The sequence below is a fragment of the Taeniopygia guttata genome, chromosome 2 (genome assembly GCF_048771995.1).
Source record: "Taeniopygia guttata chromosome 2, bTaeGut7.mat, whole genome shotgun sequence".
Taxonomy (NCBI): Eukaryota; Metazoa; Chordata; class Aves; order Passeriformes; family Estrildidae; genus Taeniopygia; species Taeniopygia guttata.
Genome location: NC_133026.1, coordinates 74,452,143 through 74,476,920, shown reverse-complemented (window position 1 = coordinate 74,476,920; position 24,778 = coordinate 74,452,143). Strand labels below are relative to the sequence as shown.

Genomic DNA, 24,778 nt, shown 5'->3' with positions numbered 1-24,778 from the left:
TGAATAGGATTGAATAACTGATTCTAAAAGCAGGCAGTATGTTTAGTTGTCTTAAACTTTTATTTAAAGAACCTGTGTTTAGGTTGCAAGCTTGAAAATTCTGAGTATGAACAAAACAAGGTCTGTGATGAGCTTATATACTGAACTCAATGGATTACAGAAGGAAAAATGCTACTTATATAAAATAGTTTATTAGGCAGCCAGCACATTATTATTTAAAAAAACAGAGGCAAGACTGATTTGTGCCTGCAATATGTAAATACATAAGGAAGGGATTAGTAGACTTAACCTATGGTTCAATGTAAGGCATGCACTGGATTAAGTCCAGGAGATTTTAGACTGTGTTAAACAGTAGTTGAAGATGAATGTATTGAGTTTGTTTTGTGTTAAATTTTATTGTGTTTCAGCTGGAACAAATTCTTTGGGCTGCACATTCCTGGTGATGCTGACATGTTCCATGATCTGTGCCTTCCATTTTTGCCAAGTACACAGAACATCACCACTGGGGAGAACCAGCAAAATATAGGTTGTCTATTGGGTCATCTGGTCCTTTCACTGAGAAAAAGCTCTGAAGCTGAGTTAGAGTGGAATGGGAAGGATGCAAGGGGAGGACAGAATCTAATAGTCAGCTTTCTCTCCCTTTCTGTGATGGCAGCATGAAGAGGGTCTGTCTCCCTGAAAGCACTGCAGTTTGCATACTGGAAAGCTCCCTACAGGCAACAGCTTGACCAAAGAACATTTCAGTAAACAAATTTCTACTGTCCATGAAACATTTCTGCTGTCCATGAAAGATGTCTTTTAGCAGGCTCTATTATAATAACTCACTTGTTTTAAAACATTGGAAGAGAGGTAAAAAGACAGGATAGAAAGCAAAAAGCAAATCTCCACATGAAAAATCCAAACAAACAAATAAATAAATAAATATGAAACATTTAGAAGAGGTTTGGGTTTGTTTGCAAATGCCTGCTTTTAACAAACTCAGAGCATCTGCTTGAACATTGAGTGTACTGGTCCCCCAGCACAGCAAAAGTGAATATAGAAATGGTTTAAAAAGTTTGCATCCTGGAGACTGAGCACTCTGGCTGAAAGTGCAACACAGAGATTGAATATCTTCTCATGTCTCACTAGTTCCTCAGGAAGAACCACTTTTGCCTTTCTGACCCATGACTGAATGGTGAAAGCAAGTATCGCCATCAATTTAAGAATTGGAAAAAAACCAAAAAACCCAGGTAATTCTTTGACTTCAATTAACTTATTTTGAATATTTTTTTCTTATTCTTTTTTCATGATTTTTCCAATGCATTAAAAATATTATTTGGCTTCCAGTAATGTACCCTCTGTCAGGAAGAACTCCTAAACCACTTCTGGGGCTAGGCACCTGTATATATGGAATGTTTCTTTCTTATCTCAGCAAGCTTATATTGCAGACTTGAATTATAATGTTGTTTAGGTACATGGAGAAACATAAAGTTACATTTATGTTAGCTAAAGGCTATGTTAAAGCTACTGTGTCACTGAATAAATAAAATAAGAAATTCTGTCACATGTATCTTGGATTCTAAACAAAAAATTACACTATAGAATAGTCATAAATAAAATTGGAATCAATTATAGCATGTATGCAAAAATCAAAATCCATCTTTACAAAATGAAGCAGTAACCTGAAAACTAATTAATATTAATAAATTAATATTATTATTAAGAAATGCACAGTGTCTGTACAACCTCACAATTTTTCATTCCTTTCATTTTCTTTGTTCTTTCCTTATACTGCATTTAATTCTGATTTTATGTAATTTTGCATAGTGAAGTCTGTTTGCTGTGAGCACAATTATTTTCTAGCATGCAGAGGTGCTTTTGTATTTATATTTTGTGACCATAACTGGTTTAGCAAGTTTAGAAAATTCCGCTCAATGTCTGATTGACAACATTAAAGAAAATGCTGCCAGCTGGCCTTTGTGAATCAGTAACCATGTGAGTAGAATGACTTTTCATATTTCAACTTCTCTCTCACCCTGCTTTTTCAGAGAATGGATAATGAGTCTTCACATCAGTTTTTATGCCAAAATAAACTACACATAATTAATTTGATAATTAATTATTATAATTATTGCAACTAACCTGTTCAAAACCTAAAATAAATGGGCAAATTTTTTTACTGACTATAATTAGCTACCACACAGAATATATGTTATGCAACATACTGCTCTAGTATATTGCCATGCTTTTATAATTGCATTCTCTGCAATTTTCAACATAATAAATCCTCATTGATGTAAATTTGATCAGTGAATATGTTCCATGGGTAATTAGAGAAACTAATTACACGACCCTGTCTTGGTGTAGGAGTTGGACTAAATGATCCCCAAGGTTCCTTCCAACTCTTAACTATTCTGTGATTCCTCTTCTGTAAGGCACAGCAGTTTTAATGACACTCCAACATAACCATTTTATCATATTATACTCAGGAATGTAAGTGCTTCAAAGAGAACTTTGCACTTCATAGCCAAGGGAACAGTAGACAGAGTACTCTAAGAGAGAAATAGGGTATAAGAAAATCTCTGCGTCTAGAAAAATGTGGAAATCTTTCTGAAAATGCAACAAGAATAGGATCTGGAAAGTATGGAATGTAGTGATAAACCAAGAAGTTCAGTATCCTTGGATTAGCCAAGAAGGAATTCAGGAAGAAAAGAAATTTCTTGGTTACAGTTTCAAAGTTTCTGCATGAGTAAGGATGTCTGGTAGCAAACAACAGTTTGTAGACATAACAAGACCAATGTTTGGAGACACATTCAGACAAGATATGAAGGATTGATTTTAAATAGTGTGAGCAATTTAACTATGGAAATATGAGGATTTGAATGATGCCTTTCTAAAAGGATACTAATTTCCTCCTATTCAGAGAAACAATGAATAAATTACTGATCTGTGTGTACCATGACACAGAAAGCTCTAATTACTTTTTTGACCCAAAATTTATCAGGCTTTCTCTTTTCTATCTATAGTATTTTCCAGCAATGCAACCTCCCCAATCTGATTGGACTTTATGCTTCCTGAATTGATTTACTTTCAGTAAATTCAGTTAATTCCAGCCAAGGGCTGACTCCTAATGGTTCTTTTTCTACATGCACTGTATATAACCAAGCAACAACATCACACAGAGTTGAAATGGACATTGAACTTAATCCTGCTAAATTTTAACATGAATGGTCAGCCATGTGTAAAGAAAATAAAAATATTTGATCTACTGTAGAATATTTTTGGATTACTATATGTAGACTTATAAATAGAGAGTGTATTATTTTATCGGGTTGTTTTAAAATAACTTAAGTAACACTAAATGGACTTTTTTCCCCCTACTTGCTCAGTTGTCTTAATGCATATAGGCCAGAAAAGCTGATGCAATCTAGTAGAAGAAATGTAGTTTTTTTCTGGCTGCAGGTTTGCCTTCAGCAGTGGAAATATTACCAACTCTGGAATGAGAACATGAACAGTTAAACAATCTGCAATTAAACTAACTTAATCTGGTAAATGTGGGGCACTTAAAACTTTAGCAGTTGTGCAGGTAGGAACAGTAGGAAGGGTGGGAAAGGGAAATACAGAAGGAAAGAAAGGGCTGAATTCCGGCACATGTGAAAGGGTTGCAGGGAGTCGGCAGGTCAGACCGAAGGAGGGCTGGTGATGCATAACATTTGTGTTTGTGTTTCCTATTGGGGGTGTTAGGGGATGGTGTTAATCTGTTTTGAAGATTTTCCCTCTCATTGTACACTTTTCATTTCAGGACAAATGGAATAGACTATGTTTTACGGTGCCTTCTCTAAAGGGATGGAAAAATGCCCAACAGCTATTAATTAAATTGAGCTGATAATGACCCTGTGAGAAAGAGAAGCATTTACAGGTGAAGCTGAGAGAGGTTTTTTCTCGAGGTCACACGGGCATTTGCAGCAGAGCTGAGAATTGTATCCAAGGCTCTTGGCTCTTAACGCTATATTAAGAGGCATCACACTATCTTCTCTTCCACTTCCCATTGACAGATGTATGAACAGCTGCACAATTTGATGCTCATAGATGTTTCTATGTGACTTTTAATTCAGAATAATGCTGAAATTTGTGGAGCTAAGTAGATTAAACTGACCCCCCAAAAAGGTGCACTTTTTAAACCATTTTTATTAATGCATCCAAAGTGCATTGCTACACATACCAAAATCACATAAATTCTGAAGTCTGCATTTTTTGAGCCACCTCTCTTATACTCTCAAGGAATGCGCTAGCTGAAATACAGGAATGTGAAATTCTTTCTTCTTCCCCTCTGCCTCCCTTTTTCTGCTGATTATTGATATGCTAGACAGACATATAAAGCAAAAAAGGAAGGGTGAAGAGGTTAAATCCAGTCCTCAAAAATCTATATGTTCATATTTGTTCATATTTTATTTCCAAGTTAGCCAAATTCCCTGTTGCTTAAAAATAGCTGTACTGAAAATCCCATGAGAAAAAAAGGTACAAGTAAAAACTTTCATGCAATCATCTTCCATTCCCACCAAAATATTAATGTTGTCTGAGTCAGTTTTGCACCACCTCTTCTAACCCCAGATTCAGGGTCTAGAATTAGTTCATATATGCATGAAATTGTAGAAAAACCTAAAATTAACAGTACACACTCAATTATCACAAATTTCCATCTGCTTTATTAGTAAAGGTTTGGGCTGATCTCGGTGTTGTCTTAACTATTTCATCCATCTCTAATATTTGTCCACGTTGTGAAGATCTGTCTCTCTCATTTGGATGCTGGTAAAACTTGAGGCTTTAAATTCTTTGGGGATTAAGGAAAATAAAGAAAAAAACCTGTAAAACAGGGTTGACTGATTGACTAGACTTGATTTTGGCTTCTGTATCAAACGAGAATTTCCACATAAATGGATTTAAATGTCTTTTACATTTCTGTAATTTGCTATACCTTTAACACTAGGTTCTCCCCAGCACTTTTAAGATACTTTTCTGTGGGTGGCCTTAGATAGCTTCCCGAGCAGGTGCTGTCGGGGTGTCTGCGGTACTGAGAGTGTCTCCGCTCTGGCCTGTGTCAGCAACTCTCCCAGCCCACCAGACGCCCGAGCCCAGATGGTGTAATAAAAGCCTCACCAGAATGACGAGAGGGCTCTTGGTACAATCCAGCAGGGTTTATTAAGGAGAAATCCAAGGGTCCAGGCAGGATAGGAGTGGGTAGAATCCCAGGAGGCAGGGTAGAAGCAGGAACAAAACCTCTGCTGAAGAGAACTGGTGGCAAAGAGCCAGGACCGCGGCAGGGTCAGGGTATATCACTGAGGGGAGGTGGAAAGGGTCAGGATACAAATCATCCAATGGGGAGAGGAGGCAGGGGAGGAGTTGGAGTGGGGGGACTCGACCTGTACCCATGGGGAAGCAAGGAAGGAGTGGTTTTCCAGGGAGGACTAATGGGGGAACAGTGGATACAGTATTTTCTAGAACTGGGGTGTGAACACCTAGTGACTGACAACCATAGTTACCTGAAAAAGCAAGGAATCATGGGAAGTTGCACCAGCCTCTATGTTAAATGATGGTGCTTTCCCATGGCATCCCGGCTTTGTCTTCCCCATGGCCATCTCCCACACTTTTCTTAATCTTTTGATATATATGATACATTTCCTAGTGTTCTTCTCTGTAGATTTTAATGGGATTTAATCTTGCATTAAAAATATTACATGAAAAGGCCCAAATACAGTAATTCAGAAGGTCTTTTAGTATGCCCTAGATTGTGTCTTAGTCTTAGCAGAATGTGATTTTACTGGCCTATGTGCCATGCCCAGAGCAGAATGGTCTAGAGAGAGTCACTAAACATCATGGTGGTTTTGCTCCACTTCTGGCATTGCCTTCTAAGAACCTCAGCGGTGTTGCTTAGTCAGCCTCAGGAGTCCTGGGTGTACGTCTTTCTTGTTCAATTACTTATGGTCCTGTCATGAATTTCACAGGCAGAAAGCTGAAAACAGTTAATTCAATAACTTAGTCCTGACTATTTTTGGAATATGCATTTATGTCCATTTTCTGGACTAACTAAGAAAATGTAATCACGGGATTACTTATATTATTGAAGAAAATGCAACTGTAAAATCCTTAAGAGTGAAATCTGGGAAAGATTGGATCAGCAATATTTGTATGTAAACTGTTTCTCAATGGGCCAGTTTTTACTCAGGCTGTATCACTGGGTTTTCACTCTTTTCTGACATTTCACTCTTTTTTTTACATTTTTTTTTTCAAATCTTTACAAAGCCTCCTTGGCTCTTAAGTTTACCTGCATGGCCTTGGAATGTCCTTAACTCTGCCTATTCTGGTCTCTTTGTGGAGAGAGTTACTCTTTCAAATATATCTAATTTCTTAAATGTGTCATTTCTTTTTCACATGGATTCTGTGAGCTATAAGAGATTTTATTTTTGCATATTTTTTAATCAAATACCTTTTTCAGGAATATTCTGTTACTGAAGTTTAAATGGTCTCTTTTGAACTATTTACATTCTTCTCCAATTTCACACATTTTCAAAGTGCTGCTGTGACATTTATGTCTGCATACTCTGAAACCCCAAATCAAAGAAAGACCCAAAGCTCTCCTTGAGCACATGCAAGAAAAGGTGGCCATGAATTTACATTTTCCTTAAGACAGTATCAGAATATGGGCTCCTTGGTTTCAGTCTGTAAAACACTACAGAATTTTCATCTTTATGTTATTGTTTTCATGGAGCTGAGGAACAGAAATATTTTTTACTCTGAAATCAACCTAGTTATGCAACTGTTACTTTTTCTACTGAGTCACAATTATTAATGACATACAAAGATATAAAACACCAATTGAACACATATCCATAAAATATACTTTAGTAGGTGCATTTGAAAGTAGGTCATTATATGAGGACAAACAAAAAGAAAGACAAGACAGTTTATCAAGTGACTTATCCGTCACTTTGTATAATTGTGTACTGTGATCCTGTTGCTGCATATGGTCTGACTAACAGTAACTGTTATGGAATCTTTGCATCTATCTTAAGAGGCTATGGCTGAGCTTAAACTTTGAATTCTTAATCCATTTGTTATTGAGTGAAGCACTGACTCAGGCTAAAAAGTCATGTAAATTCTCAATTTTTATGGCCTACACAAATTAATGATATGTGCCATTTCACTATTTCAACTGACATACTTTTTTCCCCTTATTTGGATTTTTGTGTGACAGGATAGGTACATTGGCTTCATAGTTTTCACCTAAGTCCAAAATGTGCAGCTGTTCACTAGCATCAAGTCAAGCTCAGACTGACAATGTACTTGACTATGGATTTGAAATGTGGCCTGGTGCCTGGGATATTTTTAGGGGAATGGCATAAACATAGCACAGACTTGACATTTTCACCTCTAGTCATCCATCAAGAAACAGCTGAAGCATGTAGCTCTGTTGCTCTGATTACAAATCTGCCTGAAAACTCTGTTTTAGCTTGTGGGAGACAAGAAATCCTATTCAATCCTTGCTCAAAAGAAAGCACTCTGGGAAAGATTCAGCTAACAGGGAAATAAGAAACAGAGAACAGGTTGTATACCTGGTATGTGTTTGCCTTGGGCATGAGGAAGTGATTGGTTGAGGAGCCGCGTAGACATCACATGATCAGAGAGCTGATTGGGTAAAGGGATGCATGAACAGCGACACTGCAGTGGCAGGCAGCCAATGAGTGCTTGTTTTGGTTCAAGTTTAGAACAAAAAAGTTATTGGTTTATTACAATAAATTACCTTCTTAGGGAGAAGCAAGGAGGTCCATATGTCTTTGATCCTCATTGCTACAAATGGTTGCCCAAACCAGGACATTTCGAAGGTGATGAAAGATGTGGACTGCACCAATAGAAACTTTCATTGGACCAGGAATCAGGGTAGACCAGGAAAAGTTTGGTAAAGGAACCCAAATGCATGCCCATCACCTGTCAGGTGAGCAGTGGAAGAATTATGGGAGGAAAAATATCCCTGGAACAAAGACAGCCTAGACCTCCTGCATTGGCACCTCCTGCATTGGCAAAGCACAGACATCTTCAATGCTAAGCTAAGCACCTTGCTAGATTGGGTGTCCACACGTGTAAAAGATTTCCCTTCAACTGGGACTTCCAGTAAGCCTGGCATGCAGTAGAACAGAAACTTTTTAATATTGGCAGGAACAATGATGCCAATACTTATAGGCACCTCGCTACATGGGGGTCTATTATGGCAGCTCTTAAAGAAACTCACACACAGGTACATGTGCCTTTGTTCCCTATTGCTATGTTAGCTGTTATTAAACCAAATGCTTCTCATATTTGTGATGCTGCTTAGTGAACTGTAACTTATTAGCCATGCTCACTTTCCCACCTTCAGCTGCACAAGCAAAAGGTGGGGAACTGTGTCCTCAGTCAACTTATTGATGGTCTAGACCCATAAATAGTGAAAATTTTCTTTAAAGAAAAGGGGCTGACATTTTTGTTTATGGCAAGCTGAATAAATTGCATAAATGACCTGAAATATGAAAGCAGAAGTTCAGTTTATTTTGTCTGTATGACATGATAATCCAAAATATAGCAGCTTCTTCAGTCTGAAAGTAGGAAACACTTTTTGTGCTCTATTTCATTCAGAGATAGAGATGGGAACAGTATTGCATGAAAAAGGTAAATTACAGTAGATTTAGACAGGGATTTGCTGTGCCTTAGCAGTCACTCTTTCTTCCAGCATCTCAGCTGGACAGCTTAGAGGGTGGAGTGTGGATGACTGATGGTTTTTGATTGTAAGGGCTCAATGGGCAGAAATAAGGACACCTTTACTTGTTGTTTCCAGAGGAAAGTATATGAAACCTGGCAGCATATAAAAGTAATGAAAAGACTCAGTTTTTTTAGACTTAAAATATGTTCATCTGCATATCTTTCCACATGAACATACCCCCAAGTAGTGATGAAAGTTCTCCGGGGATCTTTGAATCCAGGCATCCCTGGATTGATGAAGCTGCAGCCTATTTTAGTAGTAGTTTGAGGAGCTACTTTAACTGCGGGTGATGTTGTTGTATTTTCAAAAGAGTGGAGGGGGAAAAAGGAAAAAAACCAAGTGTTTCAAGACGTTGTCTTCACACTACAGTGTTTGGAGACTAGTCACCAGTTACAGATATGAATCTTATGTTTCTCACGGAACTTATACTTGAACAACATCTAAAATCTAGAGTCTACACTATTTAACATGTACTGACAATTTACAAATGGCCAGGAGCATTGATTTGAGCTTCTGTGTGCTTGAGCCATAATTTTTCCAGACACTTGTAATACAGAGCGGTATAACATCCTTTGAGCTTACTAAGGCACACCAGTGACACTGCAGATAGAACTTCAATTTCTCTTCTTCTGCTACTTTCTGTCAGAGACTGAAAGCTCCAGCCTCAGTGCAGCAAATAATAGCTGAAAGGCAGAAATATCTGAAACCACTCCAGCTGTTTTCAAAATTATTGTGTGACTATGACTGAGAGAGCTGAACATACAATGGCAGTAGGATGCTGAAGCTCACTGTGGATGGTGGAAATCCTGGACCATAAGAATATGACTAGTTCTGAAAGTTTAGTTAACTTATAAAAGGGGATATTTGTGGAGATCCACCATCTTCTAGGAACTGCTTCTTGGTCACAAGAGTAAAAATTTACATTAAGTTCATTGCATCCATGGATACTCATTTGTATGCTTGCCACCTTGTCCAATTTGCTTTTAGGACAGGAAGGAGAAACTCCTTCTATCATAAATAATGTGAGGAATCTGATTTTAAATGTTACCTGTGGAATTTTACAGGTACTTCTCACTTCTTCAGGAAAATGTTACAGGAAATGAAAAATCATCTCTTAAATCACCTCTTCCATAAAGCACTAGTGTACTTTCTTTGACAGTCCTAAGGAGTCCTAGGCAATTTAGTTGCACCTTATACAGCATCTAAGGTTCTTTATACCTCTGAATAATTTTCAGATCTTTTTCTCTATCCTTTTTCCTATAATTCTACTTTATAGAAAATTCACCTCTTTAGAGTAGAGTGAGAGGCACTGCAAGGAACTTCCACTAATATTTAAAATACTGTCAAAATTTTAAATATAAAGTGATGGCTCACCATTCTAAGTCATCACAACTGAAAACCAGTTTTATTGACAGGATTTCTTAATCTGTAAACCTCTTATGTGCTTGCTAAAGTGTTTGCTGGAAAAGGAGGAATCTTTCTGCATGCCTCCAGATTCAAAATATTCACCATGAGATGATTTTCAAAAACCAAATAATTCTTTGCAACTAGAGTCCTGACACTTAGTCTGTGGGCTTCTTAACCATAGATTTGCTGCCAGACGCAAGTATATTTGTATTACCTAAATACAAAGACAAGGTCAAATTTTCTTATATTGTAAACTTTTTAGACTTTTACAAGAAAAAAGTTTAAAATTTCTACCTACCTAGAAATAGGCTGCAGAGTTTTAATTAACCAAATGATTCTATGATATCTCTAGTTGTAGAGTGCAGAGAAGTATAAACTCTGGAGTAACAAAAAGAAAATATCAAGAAATATAGAATCATAGTGCCATTAAGGTTGTAAAAGACTTCAAGATTGAGTACAACCATCAATCTTACACTGCCAAATCCACCACTGAACCATGTCTCTAAGCACCACATTTTCATGTTTTTTTGCTCTACAGAAGAATCTGAGGATCTTGAAATACTTTAGGATTTGTAAATCTGAGTAAGATGTAGCAAGCAGATACTACCAGATAAGGTGGCTTATCTCTGAGGTGCCAATCTGTTGCTGCCTTCAAAATATTGCTTCCATCATGCTCAAATAAGTTCTAGTCACCTAGATTTGATCTGAGTCTTGGCATCTCACAAGCCAGTCTATTTCAGCAATAAAGCCAAATGAGCACTGAAGCACCCACTATAAGGAAATGCTGGATTTCATTCTAGTGAACTCTGTAATATTATCAGTTCATAATAAATGCCTGCCCAACAGGTTGTCATTCTGAATGAGAAATAGGAGCTCCTGGTTAGAATGTTTTTTAGCTCTCAAGCAGTCGCATATATTATCTGGATGATACACATATATCCTGGCTTAAGGAACAAGTAGGTCCTTGAGGACTTGCACTAAGGATACTTTTTTTCCTATTAAACAAAAGACTGAGTAATGCTTTCCCAATTTACAGGATTTTTCAACTGTGTTCTCTAGTGCCTAGAATAGAGAATGGTCCTACATCTGCAGGATTTGCAAGATTCTCCACCTGGTTGGTGCCTTATTGCAGTATTTCCTACAGTTACAGAATAACCAGTCTTGCTGTTCTCTTCCAATTTATTTATGGGCCAGTAACTTTAAGAGTTTCATTCCCTTCAAAATTTCCACTATTACCATTCTAATTTGGTTCAAAATTTACCAATTTTGTTTTGAGTTCCTCTCTTAAAAAAGTTTTTTAAGGCAAGCTGAGTGATCCTACAGAACCTCTTTAAACAAAATAACAATAAAAATAGCTTTTCTTTAAGTTTTAGTTTGTGTGTTATGAAAGCAAGACCATAGTTGCACAAAATAATTTTCTAACAAGAACTCTGTTAAAAATTTGTACATGGATTTCCAAAGCTTTTAGAAAAGTCCTTCTCTAAACTTGCTTGAAAGGAGCCAAATCACCACAGAAAGGGTTTTTTTTTTTTTTTTTTGTTTTTTTGTTTTTTTGTTTTTTTGTTTTTTAATGTGTGTGTGTAATTGCAAAGGAAAAGTTAGGAAATAAAAGACAGTATTAAAAATATCTGGTTTTAAAGTGAAAAGATATCCCAAAATACCCCAGGAATCACTGCTGAGACCCAAATACTTGAATTGCACATACAGAATCTGAAGTAGTGACAAATTTTTCAAGTTATTTTGACTTGTGAAACAAGCTGATCAAGAACTCTCTGATAATAATGAATGACCAGGTAATGGAATGTCAGGTGCAACCTGATGGTAATAAATCTAAGAAGGTCATAATTCTACTTTTATAGTCCCAACAATGGGCTCTATATTGCTTAATTACCAATCAGGAAAGAAACCTTGGTGTAACAACTATACACCCACTTATTAAACTTTATGTGCAATGTTGCCGACTTTATCCCAAAAAGAGGAAGTTTCCTTTGTAGAAAAAGGATGAAGAATACAGAGAAAAGATGACTTGACAACTTGCATTCAAAAGACATACAGAGATATTAATCTTATACTTTGCTTTTACTTTTTAATATATTGCTTTCCATGTCACTTAGACTCCTTAGAACATATGCTCAATTTCAAATGAAGATTATATTCACTTTTTAAAGCCAGATACATGCTTCTCTCTTTTCTTGGTATCTTCTGAATTCTAATCTCTTCTTCCCATACTAAAACTCACATTGGGTTCAGAGAGTATTTTCAACATGATATAAATCTCAACTATGCTTGATTACTCTCAAATCTAAAACAGGAGGTTTTCTCAAGAGAAGGTGTTTTGCACCTTGCTTTAATATATTTTACAATACTTGACTGTGGATGGATTAAAAATGTGAGTTGCATGCTTGGTATTAAAGTGAATTGCATTTGGAATGAGAGATTTGGCTGCACTGGAAAGGTGTAAATAATGTATTTAGTCCCTTTATTTTTCTTAGGAAAATGAGGCAGGGCATAATACAAGAGTGCAGAAGAATCTTGTCAATAAGCTACTTAAAATTCCAAGTTTCTCTACCTTATTTTCTTAATGATTTATACAGTTCTTCCAGAAAAGTAAGACAGATTTTGTTCATATGATCAACGGGGCAGAATATGAATGTGTAGTTTCAAATCCTGCCTTTCCACACTGTTGTTTTTGAGACTTTCACAAAGAAATAGAGAGATAATACATTCCTAAGGCAATAATCGCATGTTACTGTTTACTTTGGTTCTTATAGATAGGTTTCTCACATGATTTTACAATGGTGAATATTGTATATTCAGTTGTCAAAAGTTAGACACAAATTTACACACACTGGAAAAATCTGTATTTGACCTATTTCAGTTGTCTACTTTTGTAGGATATATATTGCTTCCTGGAAGTATATCTTTCTCTCCAGTGATTATAAAGGAATTGTAATTCATCATTTACCATACTCAGTGCTGTTTTCTACATTTGGTCAGAAGAATACCACCTTTATTGTCACAATTCCAGTTACTGAGTGAGAATAAGCAATTAGCTTCTAAATTCCTAGTCATTCTTAACTTTGTTTCATCTTCCTTTCTTTTCCTATTTCTTCTTCTCCATTTTGCTTGGGTTTTTTGTCTCATTTCTGGTATGTCATGTTACCAGGAAATATTGTAATGCTATTAAGTAATAATTACAAGTGTTTTCAACCCCCTTCAATGTATATGGTGGTCTGGAGCCAACTGGCTTTCTAAATCAAAGTAATATTCTCAAAGAAGACACTAAACTGAGTTTCATTACTGGAGTATAGCAGCGTTTCCTAAGTTAAATCAGAAGGTCAAGTCTATTATATCTTTAAACACTTAAATAGTTAAGTGAGTATAATTCAGTGGACTTTGGGACTATGGGACTATGAACCCTTTCCCTTCTGCTAAAGTAGCATCCTATCGAGTCTTCACTCTAAGGTGGAAACAATATCACCTGACCTTTCATTTATAATTAAAGTATTCCGAAATAACAAAAGTGCTACCTAGTCCTTTCTCTAGTGTACATTGTGTAAAAAGTTCACAATGTGATTTACGCTTTGGAAATAATTCAATTGTGCTGACTTATTGGCCAAAAACTAGCCTATTGAATCTTGAACACTGTGCTTTCCTGAAGTAAGCATGCTTAGTCTGACCATCCTTTAGGGAGATTTACCAGAATGCAAGGACAAGAATTATTGCTTTGGAATACACAATACAGAAGTATTTGATGCGCCTTACCCAAAACCACAAAAATGTAATGACTTTTCTATTTTCCTAATAGAAAATAATTCCTAGCTAATTTGATATTCACTGTTTCACTTGCTATTTGCCTAAATCCTTTTCCCTATAATTTAACGGGAGCATTACAACATCTAATTTTCAATGTAATTTTTGGAGCAAGACTGTTATTTCTCAACATTTCCTGTTGTTAGTGTGGAAAGTAGCTCTTGGCTCTAAGTGTAGTACAAACACAAGGACCTTCCTGTTTTCTGTGCTGTGCCCATTGATCATGGATAATGTCCTTATTCCCAAGACTTGTGTATAATACTCAGTACCTTAAGAGGAAGTAGCAGACATCTTACCGAGTCATGTACTCATAGAATGTAAGAACCTACATCCTGACAGCTCCATAGCCTTTGGAGTAAAGCTATTACATAATTCTTACAATTTCTTTATATGCATTTGTTCTGGGGGTATTAAAGAAGATTACTGAGGAACAATGTTAGCATATTGAATATTGACAGAAGCTGTAGCTTCTGAAGTACTAAGACAGCTGTATGGCAAGTTAGGGAAGATACATATACCTCTCAGAATGACTAGGTAGTGAGGTTCAGAGACAGAAAAGTATGTCAGAATTCCTACCCTTACCAGAAGGGCCTTGCTTTACAGAACAAGATTTAGGATACTATAGGAAGAACATAAATAGATTACTGAGGTTTATTTAAGTTACTTATAGCAACCATAGTATTATCGTTTTTTTACTTACCAGCTTACTAAAAAATATACAGCTCCTTCTCCCATTTGAATTTTGCACGACATTTTAGATAGAATTTGCAGAGTTGCTCAATTGAAGAGGCTATTAAAAAATAATCTGGGAAAAATTGAGGTGTAAAGAATTTTTTTAAAAAACTATATACCTACAAGATTCAAATGCTTTAAATTTTGCAGGAATGTTTTCAGGCAAGGCCTAGGAACTTAGTATCAGCAATATTAAATGAAACCTAAATATTCAGTCATGAAGAACTTTTTAAATTACGGAATGACCTCTAAGCACTAGGGGTCTTTTTTCCCCACAAGGCCACATAGAAGGTTGGAGGGAGCCTCGTTGGATCTTCTCGAGCTTGAAGGAACTAGGATGGGGTGAGGGGATTTTTTGAGAGAAAAGAATTATTATTTGGATTATATACTGCAATTAAAAGAAAAGGTTATTGGAAAGTTTGAGCTTTTCTACCCTCACGAGGAGACAGCCTATTCTCAGGGTTCCCATTCAACCTGGCTGTTATGTGGCAAGCAGTTAATCTGGCAGACTGCCAAAGATTTTGTTCATTACGCAAATACAAGGAAGGAAATGGAGATTTTCAGAAGGATTTGAAAAAGAAAATGGGTATTGTTAATTCTCATCCAAAGCCAGGCATCATTCTGTGGGACAAAAAAGGAGCAACACACTTGAATATTGGCTTTCTATCTGCCAGATTCTAATGCTCCTTTACACATGGAGTGATAGAGTTTATTAAATAAGGTTCACTGGGGTACTTGTACTGGCTTATCCTAGAAAAACCAAAAAATAAAATTGTCACCCCGATTTTTAAGATTTTCTAAAGCCTTCTGAGTTTACATTCTTGTAGCAAACATTCTCATTTAACTTTCTGTAAATAACCTATTGTTTTGCATTCCTTCATAGAGGCAGAGAAGTTTGATGGACTGGTAGTTTGTGTCAGTAGCAGTGTCATTGGAGAGGTGTCACATTCACCCTCCAATCCACTGTCACCTTTGGGAAACTATAAATGCTGAAGTCAGAGAAAATAAAATCAGTTTCTTTAGTGTGACAATAGCAGTGACTGTGTTGTGCTTTCTTGTGTCCTCTAGTGACATCTGGTGACCCCACCTTCTGCAGATGTCGGGGCTGCAGCATGGCAGTGCGCTGGGGTGTTTACCTTTAGTGCAACTGCTGACGCAGCCAGTGGGAGATTGGTAGGTTCCCATGGCCGCAGATCCTCCCTGTCAGCTTTGTGGACCCTCCCCACCTGCCAGGTGACCATGCGTCCAAAGGACCGTGGGTGATTTTGGCAGGAGATCCTAGATAAGGCCGAGAAGATGTGCCACTCTGCCTCCTTGTGCTCCACGGGCCGTTTCCTGCCAGCTGGTACTGGTGAGGGTTCCTGGAATGAGGCCTTGGGAAGGGAGCACAGGGCTGGTAAAAAGGTTCCGGGGGCCAATGAGGGCAATTGGCTTGGATGTGCCCCATTTGGCTGCACCTGAAACAACGAACAGTGTTCATGTTGAACATTGCCTCCCTGACCCCTTTACTTATTGCCATGGCTACTGCCATCTCTGTGGAGGTGGCCTTTGCGCATGCCTCCACCATCTGGGCGATGGTGGGCTTGGGGTCCTGAGGCAGTGCTCTCAATATTTTCTTGATCTCTGCACTGGCATTTGTCATGGCCATTTTCCTTAGAAGTTCTTCCTGTGCACTGGGATTGTCAATCTGCAGGTCTATGGCTTCTTTGAGTCCATCAACAAACTTGATAAAATTCTTGTCCAGGCCTTGTGTTATTGCAGAGAAGCTCTGGAGGGGGGTTTTCCCATCCGGTATTTTAAGTAACGCCTGCCGGCCGTCTTCCCTGATCTTATTTAGGAGGTCGACGGGAAGTAGGATCTGATCCTCGGGCCGGCTGAACTCACCCTCCTCCGCCAGAGCTTCAAGACCCTCTTCCCCCTCACCAAGTGCCTCAGTCAGATGATGTTTTTTGAGTGGTGTTAACAGTTTCTTCCAATGGATTTCTCATAGAAGGAGCTTGGTGGGGGTGTATAATGACTTTGCAATATATCTTAAATCATACTGAACTAGGATGTGTCCCGAAAATGTCAAATCAAGTACATTCTTGAAGAAGGGTGAATCCTTCCCATAGTCTTTTGCGGCCTTCCTCAATTCCTTGACCTCAACGTATGGTAGCTGTTCCCATCTGGGTTCTCTCCCCCTCCTTAGTACAACCGGTGCTGCGAAGGGGCCTAGGTCTTTGGCCAACTCCAAGTCCCCACCCTTAATGGCCTCCTCCCTGATCTGGGCCCAACTGCCTCCCGACCTAGGTGTGGGCTGGGGGCTGTCGCTGTCCTCAACCTTCTCTGAGGATGAGGCAGGACTGGCTAGGGCACGGATCCTCTCAATAGCCAATTGGCCTCGGTGACAAGAGACCTGGCAGGCCAAGATGGCCTGCTTCCGGCCAGGTCGACCTCTGGTTCTGGTAGCGTGAGAACCGGAAGTGACTGGAGAGGGGGAGACGTGGCCAGACTCGCCCACCAGGGCATGGCCTTCCAGCATGGGATTCCCACCCACAGGGGCGTGGCCTTCCTGTAGGCCAGTCCCTCCCACCAGGGGCCCACCCAGGGGTGTGGCCATGGGGACAGAGGGGGTGGGTCCTGATGACGTACAAATCTATGTAGGTGGAAGGGAGGGCCTCAACGCAGGGGCGGCACTTGGTGGAGGTGGAGCTGGGAGGGGAATGGCAGGAACCTGAGGGGAAGAAGGAGGAGGGAAGGCACCATTTTGAAGGTCTTTGGGCTGGGGCTCAGCCATGTGGCTGGTGCCATTTTGTGAAGTGTGCCCGCATATATCAGAAATCAAACAGCAAGGTTTTAAACTGGGGTTCTGGGGTTGAGGAATCAGGGAAGAGGTAGGACTTGCACTGGGGTGGCCAGCCCCAGAGAGAGAACAGGACAGAGTGGGACGGGGGACAGCAGGGAGACGGTAGCAGCCCTGTGCCTCGTTATGGCAGGATCTGTCTCCCAACCCACCCTTAGGAGAAAAGGGGTTAGGACTGGGGGGGCAGAATGAGGGGTAGGAGACCAGGGGACCCAACTCTCCCCTTTTAGTTTAAATAAAGGAAAATGTAATGAAAGAGAGGAAAAAAACGACCAACCCTGAAGTTCCCCTTGACCTGAAGGTCATATAATAGTCTCCCAACTTTTTCCCAGAAAGAAACAGAAGAGAAATTATCACGGGAAACATTAGGAAAGTGGTCAAAAATAAGGTTAACAAAAGCCTTCAAATCCCTCTTGTTAAACAAAACGTTCCCCAAAACAAGGGAAGACTTAATGTGGGAGTAAAAATCCCGCCTGGCAGGAGAAAGTCGGTTGCCCATTCTCACTGCTCTGGAAAATCCCCAAAAAGGCAAAGGTAGAAAGAAAAGAAAAGAGACTGGGTCAGGTGAAAGACAAGAAGCACCAAAACTCACCAGCAGGACCTCAGTTGAAAAGAAAGGGACCTCCGAGGGGTGGTGGAAGCACTGCAGGTCAGGTGGTATCTGGAGTTTCCCCCGAAGCTGAAGGTCGGATGACCACCAGGTGTCTGCAGTCCACGAAGCAGCTGTCTTCCGGATGAAAGCGCGGCTCGTCGTGGAACTGGTCCCGAACATTGCTTGCAATCCTCAGGCGAGGGGTTCACAGATCGAGCAGGCAGAGGAGACCCCCACCACTGATCCACGCAGGTGTTCAGTGTGTTAGGGTGCCAGTTGTGGCGTGCCCTGGACCTTGGTCCCACAAGGAACACCACAGTGGGGTCAGTCAACAGGAGCCTGGATAGCTGGAGTATGTTCTTCCACCGAGACTGGATGACTCACAGGCTGCTGTATTTCTCAGAGTGCTTTATTGTAGGAGAGGCAGCGCAGGGTTGAAGGGAGACAGCCACTCGAGAAGGGAGCAGGCTCTGAGAGCCCCGTCCCAAGGGCGGGCTAAGGTATATAACTGGGTAAGGATAGGAGGGTCAGGGTACATACAAATCAATGAGGGAAAGGCTCAGGGGAGGAGCAGGGGAAGAGTGACAGGGAATGAACCAATGGGGACAAGGTGAAGGAGTGGTTAACAAGAGGGAACCAATGAGGATACAAAGAACAGGGAACATTCTAGAACAGAGGGATAGTACAACTAATGATTGACATGAACAGGGGAAAGCATAACAAGTGATTGGCATGCGGGGAGGAGGGAAGTCATACAGTGGTGGTCTCTCAGGGCATCCTGAGACAATTATCCCCAGGACCCGCTCCCACACTCTTCCTTCTGAGAAAATCCCCTTCCGTGTCAAACCACGGCAACATCCCTGGCCAGATCCAATCTCACTTTGGCTTTGACTTTCTTAGTCACATTTTTGTATGCTTAGATAATATCTCTGTATTATTCCCAGGCCACCTGCCCCTGCTTTCATCTTCTGAGGTTTTCCATAATTTTTTTTTTCTGCTTTGTTTTGTCAGGAGCATTTTGTTCATCACCAGGATAGACTACTATTGAACTTGGACAAGGAGACTCTTGACTATAAAGCAGCCTTCTTGGTCCCATTCTCTCCCCAAGCCCTTATCCTGCAGGACTGTACCAAGCAGATCCCTAAAGAGGCCAAAGTCTGCTTTCTTGAAAACTGTGATCTTCATTTTTTCCTAGTTTCTTTTTCTCAGGGTCTGATCTCCAGCATCTCACGGTTACTGTATCAACACTCCTGTCAACCTTCACATCCACAAGGAACCTCTCTTTTCCCATTAGTATCTCTGCCCATAGCAGATACCCACTACAATGCCATTAATGCCAGTCTGTTTTTAAATCCTTACTCAGAAGCTTTCACTTTGTTCAGCATCCATTTCTAGGAAAAGCTCTATGCTCTCCAGATGCTCTCTCACATGAAGTGAAATTTCCCCTTCCTCATCTTCCTGGTCTCCAAGAAGTTTGTATTCCTCCACTGCAACACTTCAGTCATGGGAGCCATCCTACCACATCTCCATGATCCCAAGAATATTAAGGTCCTGCAGCTGCACAGAGATCTAGAATTCATTTTGCTTATTACCCATGCTATGTATATGAGTACATAGGTGCTTTAGAGAGGCATTCCAGCATGAGGAACATAAGTTGATTTCCCAGAAAGAATTTTAGGAACGTCGCCAGAACTGTGCCTTTTAGACACTTCCTTGCTTCTATGCAAGCACTTGAGGTGGCCTTCCTTCAGCCCTGTTTTCCTGATTCTGTGGTCTCTTTCTGCCACATTACTCCAGATCCTTTCACATCACTCCAGTCCTTTCCATCACTTCCACTAGGGCTTCTGATAATTTTCTCCCTCCATATCATTGCTAGTTTAAAGCCCTCCTTACCAGGTCAGCAAGCTGGGTGGCAAGGATGCCCAGAAAACACCTTGGGAGCTGGCTGCTGGGCAGTTCTTTGAGGTATTGAAATTGTTTTCTCACTGAAAAGTAAGAATATTGTTCACATGAAAGGGATGTACATGGACTTTAAACAAAACAAAACAATTTCTGCAAATACTGCAAAAGCTATTACTTAAGTGTGCACATGTTAAAATATGAAACAGAATGTGAATCGTTGTCACTTACAATCTATTGAAATAAAACAGTAACAGATCCAACTTCTGAAAGATAAATATTAATATTTTTGTGTCTTGCAAGTCTTTAATGTGTTTCAGTTTTTTAAATTGACATATTGCTATTATGAAAGTTATTTGTTATTTTTTTGGTCTTGTTCAATTTCTTTCTTCACACCATAGCAGACAAATATCTATGGTTATTATTTTATTGTTGCTACCTTGTTGTCAGCAGAATCATCACTAGACGTTTGAGAAGATGAAGGCCATCTGTATTCTGCTTCTGCCAGTGAGAAGCATAGTCAGGTCAGGGAGGCAGCAACAAAAAAATTATCTATGGTTGGGGACATTGTGCTAATCAAATAATGAAGTGAACTGCCTGTCTACATAAAGCAGAATTCAGGCTCCATCTCAGTATCTGAGAAGAAGTTTGGGAACTCTAGTTTCACTTTATAGTTGATGTAACTATTTCATTGAAATAATTTTTACTTTATCTTTCACAAAGTGCTTTCATAGCTAATGGCAAATAGAGCTCTGTGAGGAAATTCTTCACCATATGTGTTAATTGTATTAAGCTCTAGCATCATTAAGAAATCTCTAGCCTTACCTTCAGAGCAATTTTTGAAAGGCAGAAATTAAATAATTAATAATTAAATTAATTAGAAGATACTAATTCAATACTTTAGCTAATTAAATAATAATTGAACTGTACCACAATTTTTCTAGATCCTGCATTAATATAATTCTCAGAAACCTGATAACAGTTCCAAACAAGTTTCCAGAACCCACTTGTACACAGTGTAATTGATCTCTTACAAGGATTTTGTTATTAGCTTTATTACTCCTATCCTTAAGAAAGACTGCCTTCATGGGATAAATTTCAGGCTAGAAATACATTGACTCTCTGGACACAGAGGTTCCAGACTGTTAGATGGACTCAGACCTTCAGCTTTCTGTAGCCAGTCAAGTACACGTGACTGTCATGCAATTCATTCCATGTACAGGTAAGTACTAACATATAGGGCAGGTATTAATACTTCTAGGATTGCCAATTGTTGCGTAGCAGCGCCTTGAGGAACAAAACCCTCTTCAAACCTGCCCACAAAACTCAGACTTGTTTTTTAATCACCATTCAGATAGTTTAGTGGCCATAGTTAAAGAAATAAAAAGTGCACATTGTTTAGTAGCCATACAGAAAAAAAAGGCACATGTTTCTTCCAGCCTGCAGGTGAGCTCATGCTGCATCTGCACAGCACACTGGCTACAGAACCTCAAGCAGAAAGGCAGTATGTGGTCTTGCTCCTCTCTATCCGAGGGCACATTTTAAATCATAGTAGCTCCATTCAGAGCAAAAGGCTTCCAGTAGTGTAAATGGAAGATTACCCAGGACCTTTTGGTCTAAAAAACACATTCTGAAAAATCATGTGTCTTGGCATGAAGACGGCAGCACAGCTCAAAGTCTGGAAAGATGCAGCAAACAACTACAAAGCAGAGCAACATAAGTTGCGCATGTAGGAAGACATGCACCGATTGCTCTTCACTGGGTCTACTTAATTTTTGGTCACTTCAGTGGAGGGTAGTCCATGTTTATTGGCAAACTGGAACAGGGTAGGACCACAAAGGACACCAGCGAGCACGATGGGTGGTGGCTGTGGGTCGCTGGAGCCCGACAGGCATCTCTGCCCACTGTGCCCTCTGCCCGGATCGGACCGGACACTCCCCCGGTTCCCTGATGTTATAAATGAAAATTTGTCCAGTCAAATTAATATGAAAAATAAATTATTTATTTTGCAATCAAATTTTATCTAGCCAGCCATAAGGAAAGAACAGTGCCGAGCCCGGGGTCGGCCCTGGGTGTGCAACAAGGAGTCAGCCTCATCAGAGGTTTTCCTCCATGTCCACACACCTCTATCCTGGCACAAGCGAGTTTTATAGGGAAAATTCCGCCTGAGGCCAAGATTTTTGCAATCAGTCCTTTCTTCTATTTAGAGTCTATATGTTAAGATTTTCTTTTTTGGAGATGAGGGAGAATAATTCAGTGTCGGAGTTGTTGAATCCCGTGATGAAATTTACTGAACGCTGCATTCACATGTATCTGTTCAGGGATTTCCAAGATATCCATCTCGGGTCGTTCACGCGATGATCAGCGCCTGGGGTCTCCTGAAGCTTTCCAGACATGGCCCATCTCCTGGCGAGCCATATCTTCTTACTTGTAAATTAGTTTCCAACATACACCCGGTCTCGGAGGGGAGAAGAGGGGGGAGGCTAGTACAAATGAGGTATAATCTAACAAGTATTTAACATTATATATTCCATACAAGGAATGGCGCGAATTATGTTTATTACCTATATCACCTGGCAACCTCCAGCATCCGGCGAGCAGGAAGATGAGGAGAAAGGAGAAGGAGAAGGAGAAGGAGAAGGAGAAGGAGAAGGAGAAGGAGAAGGAGAAGGAGAAGGAGAAGGAGAAGGAGAAGGAGAAGGAGAAGGAGAAGGAGAAGGAGAAGGAGAAGGAGAAGGAGAAGGAGAAGGAGAAGGAGAAGGAGAAGGAGAAGGAGAAGGAGAAGGAGAAGGAGAAGGAGAAGGAGAAGGAGAAGGAGAAGGAGAAGGAGAAGGAGAAGGAGAAGGAGAAGGAGGGAGGGCTTGCCGTGGCTGCCCGTGCTCTCCACTGCCCGCCCGCAGCCGGGCAAGAGCACAGCGCCCGCGCTGCCTGTCCCGGCGTGGCACAGCTTGGCGCAATAGGTTCAGACACGCGGCCTCCCCACCCGTGGTGCTGCTTTGCTCATCTGCAGCCAGCCCTGCTGAGACCTCCCCAAATGGGCCCTCTCCCTCACACTGTTGCTGTTGGGAGAGAAAGCACCTGGCGCCTGGCAATACGGCTGCTGTTCTTTTCCTTGAGAGTGATTTTCCCTCTTCAAGGAGAAAGGATCTCTGAAAACTCCTACATGGTACCAAAAATGGGAAAGTGCATGAATCCTGTGTTATCAGATAGTTATGGGGTTTTTCTTTGGGAAATGACTGCAAGAATATGTGGGATTCCTTAAAATCAGAGGGTTTTGGGCACATTGCAAAAGGCAGGCCTCAGAGACAGCAAGATGGTGATTAGAGCTAAGCAGTAGTTATAAGAGTTGTCAGCAAAAAAATTATACAAGAAGTAGAAAGGACAAATAAAACAATAGTCTGTGTATTAACGCTTGGGTAGAATAACTTCTTAAGTTGCAGAAAAGTATATCTGGTGAGATATTAAGAAGGTCTAAGCTTAATAATGGAGCTCTGTGCATTGTATCTTGAGGCTTACAAGCAAGTATTGTATTCGAAATAAGCAAGCATTGTTTTAACTAAAGGTACGTGTGCTTACAGTGATTGGATAGAACTACTGTCAATATGCTTTTGCTTTGTGTGACTGGTCAAAAAGTTTATAAAGTAAGTTGTAACATTAAGTTCTTGGTCTGTTGCCTAGATGTAAGATGCTGACATCTTCCCATTGTCATAACCATGTAATGAGACTGATGCTAAAAAATAAACAGCTCGAGACGCATACCACAGCAGTCTCGTCCCGTTCGTGACTTGTATATAGCCCCCAGCCGGCGATAGAATAGAATTTTGACAAATTAAATAAAACTCCTAAATGTTTTCAAGTGGATCCACTGTCTCCAGTTTCATATAATAATTTATCAGTGTTACCAAAACATGTAATTCCCTATCTTAATCTCAATTAGAAGTTATTTTACCAGGCACACTGCAAACTAAAGCATGTATTGCAAAGAAGTGAAACACCCTGATGTACTCTCTACCTAATTAATTTGTAGGAGACTCTAGCTCAAATTTTGGACACTAGGCTGCCGCTGGGTACAAAATGTCTGCTCTGGTATCTTCCTCTGAGACCACCTGCAGGCTGAGGCTGCAGTGACAGCATAGTGCTCCTGACATTTCATGGTGTCATTAGTGCAGTAGAAAAGATCTTCAAAAAAAACACCAGAAAAAACCTCAAGGCAAATGCATTTCTATATGTCTACATGTATGTGTAAAGATAAAGTCTCAGACAACTGAGCTCAGTGCATATCTCATTGCTTCTGTGAGTCCTGAGAGGCTGAGAATATCTTCAGTGGTGAGAACCAAAGGTCTGTCTGTGTGGTTTCAAAGACTAGCAATTGAGTTGATTCCCAGAAAGAGTGAGAACAGAACAACTATATATGACACATCTCCTGACTGTTCTAATTTCTGGCTGTTTTTAGCTCAGGGGATTTTCTCTAGCTCATGTGTTTTGGCTATTCAGCAGCCCTCAGTAGACTTAACTTCCAAGTGCTTGTCCAATCTGTCCTTGAATTCATGTAACCCTTTTCCATGCATAAAAGTTTAAGTCTGTGTTTATACTATTAAACTAAACAGAGACAGTTTACAAGTCCAAGCCTTGTCCTGTGGTTCTTGATACTGTCAAATTGTTAGTAAGGGCTGTGGCACAAGTTGATTATTTCCCTGCCCAAAGACTAGGTAGTCCAAAACATCAG

General features: G+C 39.9%; 1 protein-coding gene across 1 annotated transcript; it reads left to right on the top strand.

The window, feature by feature from the left end:
* The first annotated feature begins 352 nt into the window (after nt 1-352).
* LOC140682346 (uncharacterized) lies at nt 353-24,678 on the top strand. Its single transcript, XM_072924254.1, has 2 exons — nt 353-1,229; nt 22,592-24,678. The coding sequence occupies exons 1-2, from the start codon at nt 1,172-1,174 to the stop codon at nt 23,203-23,205; spliced, it is 672 nt and encodes a 223-aa protein (XP_072780355.1). The 5' UTR covers nt 353-1,171; the 3' UTR covers nt 23,206-24,678.
* Nucleotides 24,679-24,778: the final 100 nt, after the last annotated feature.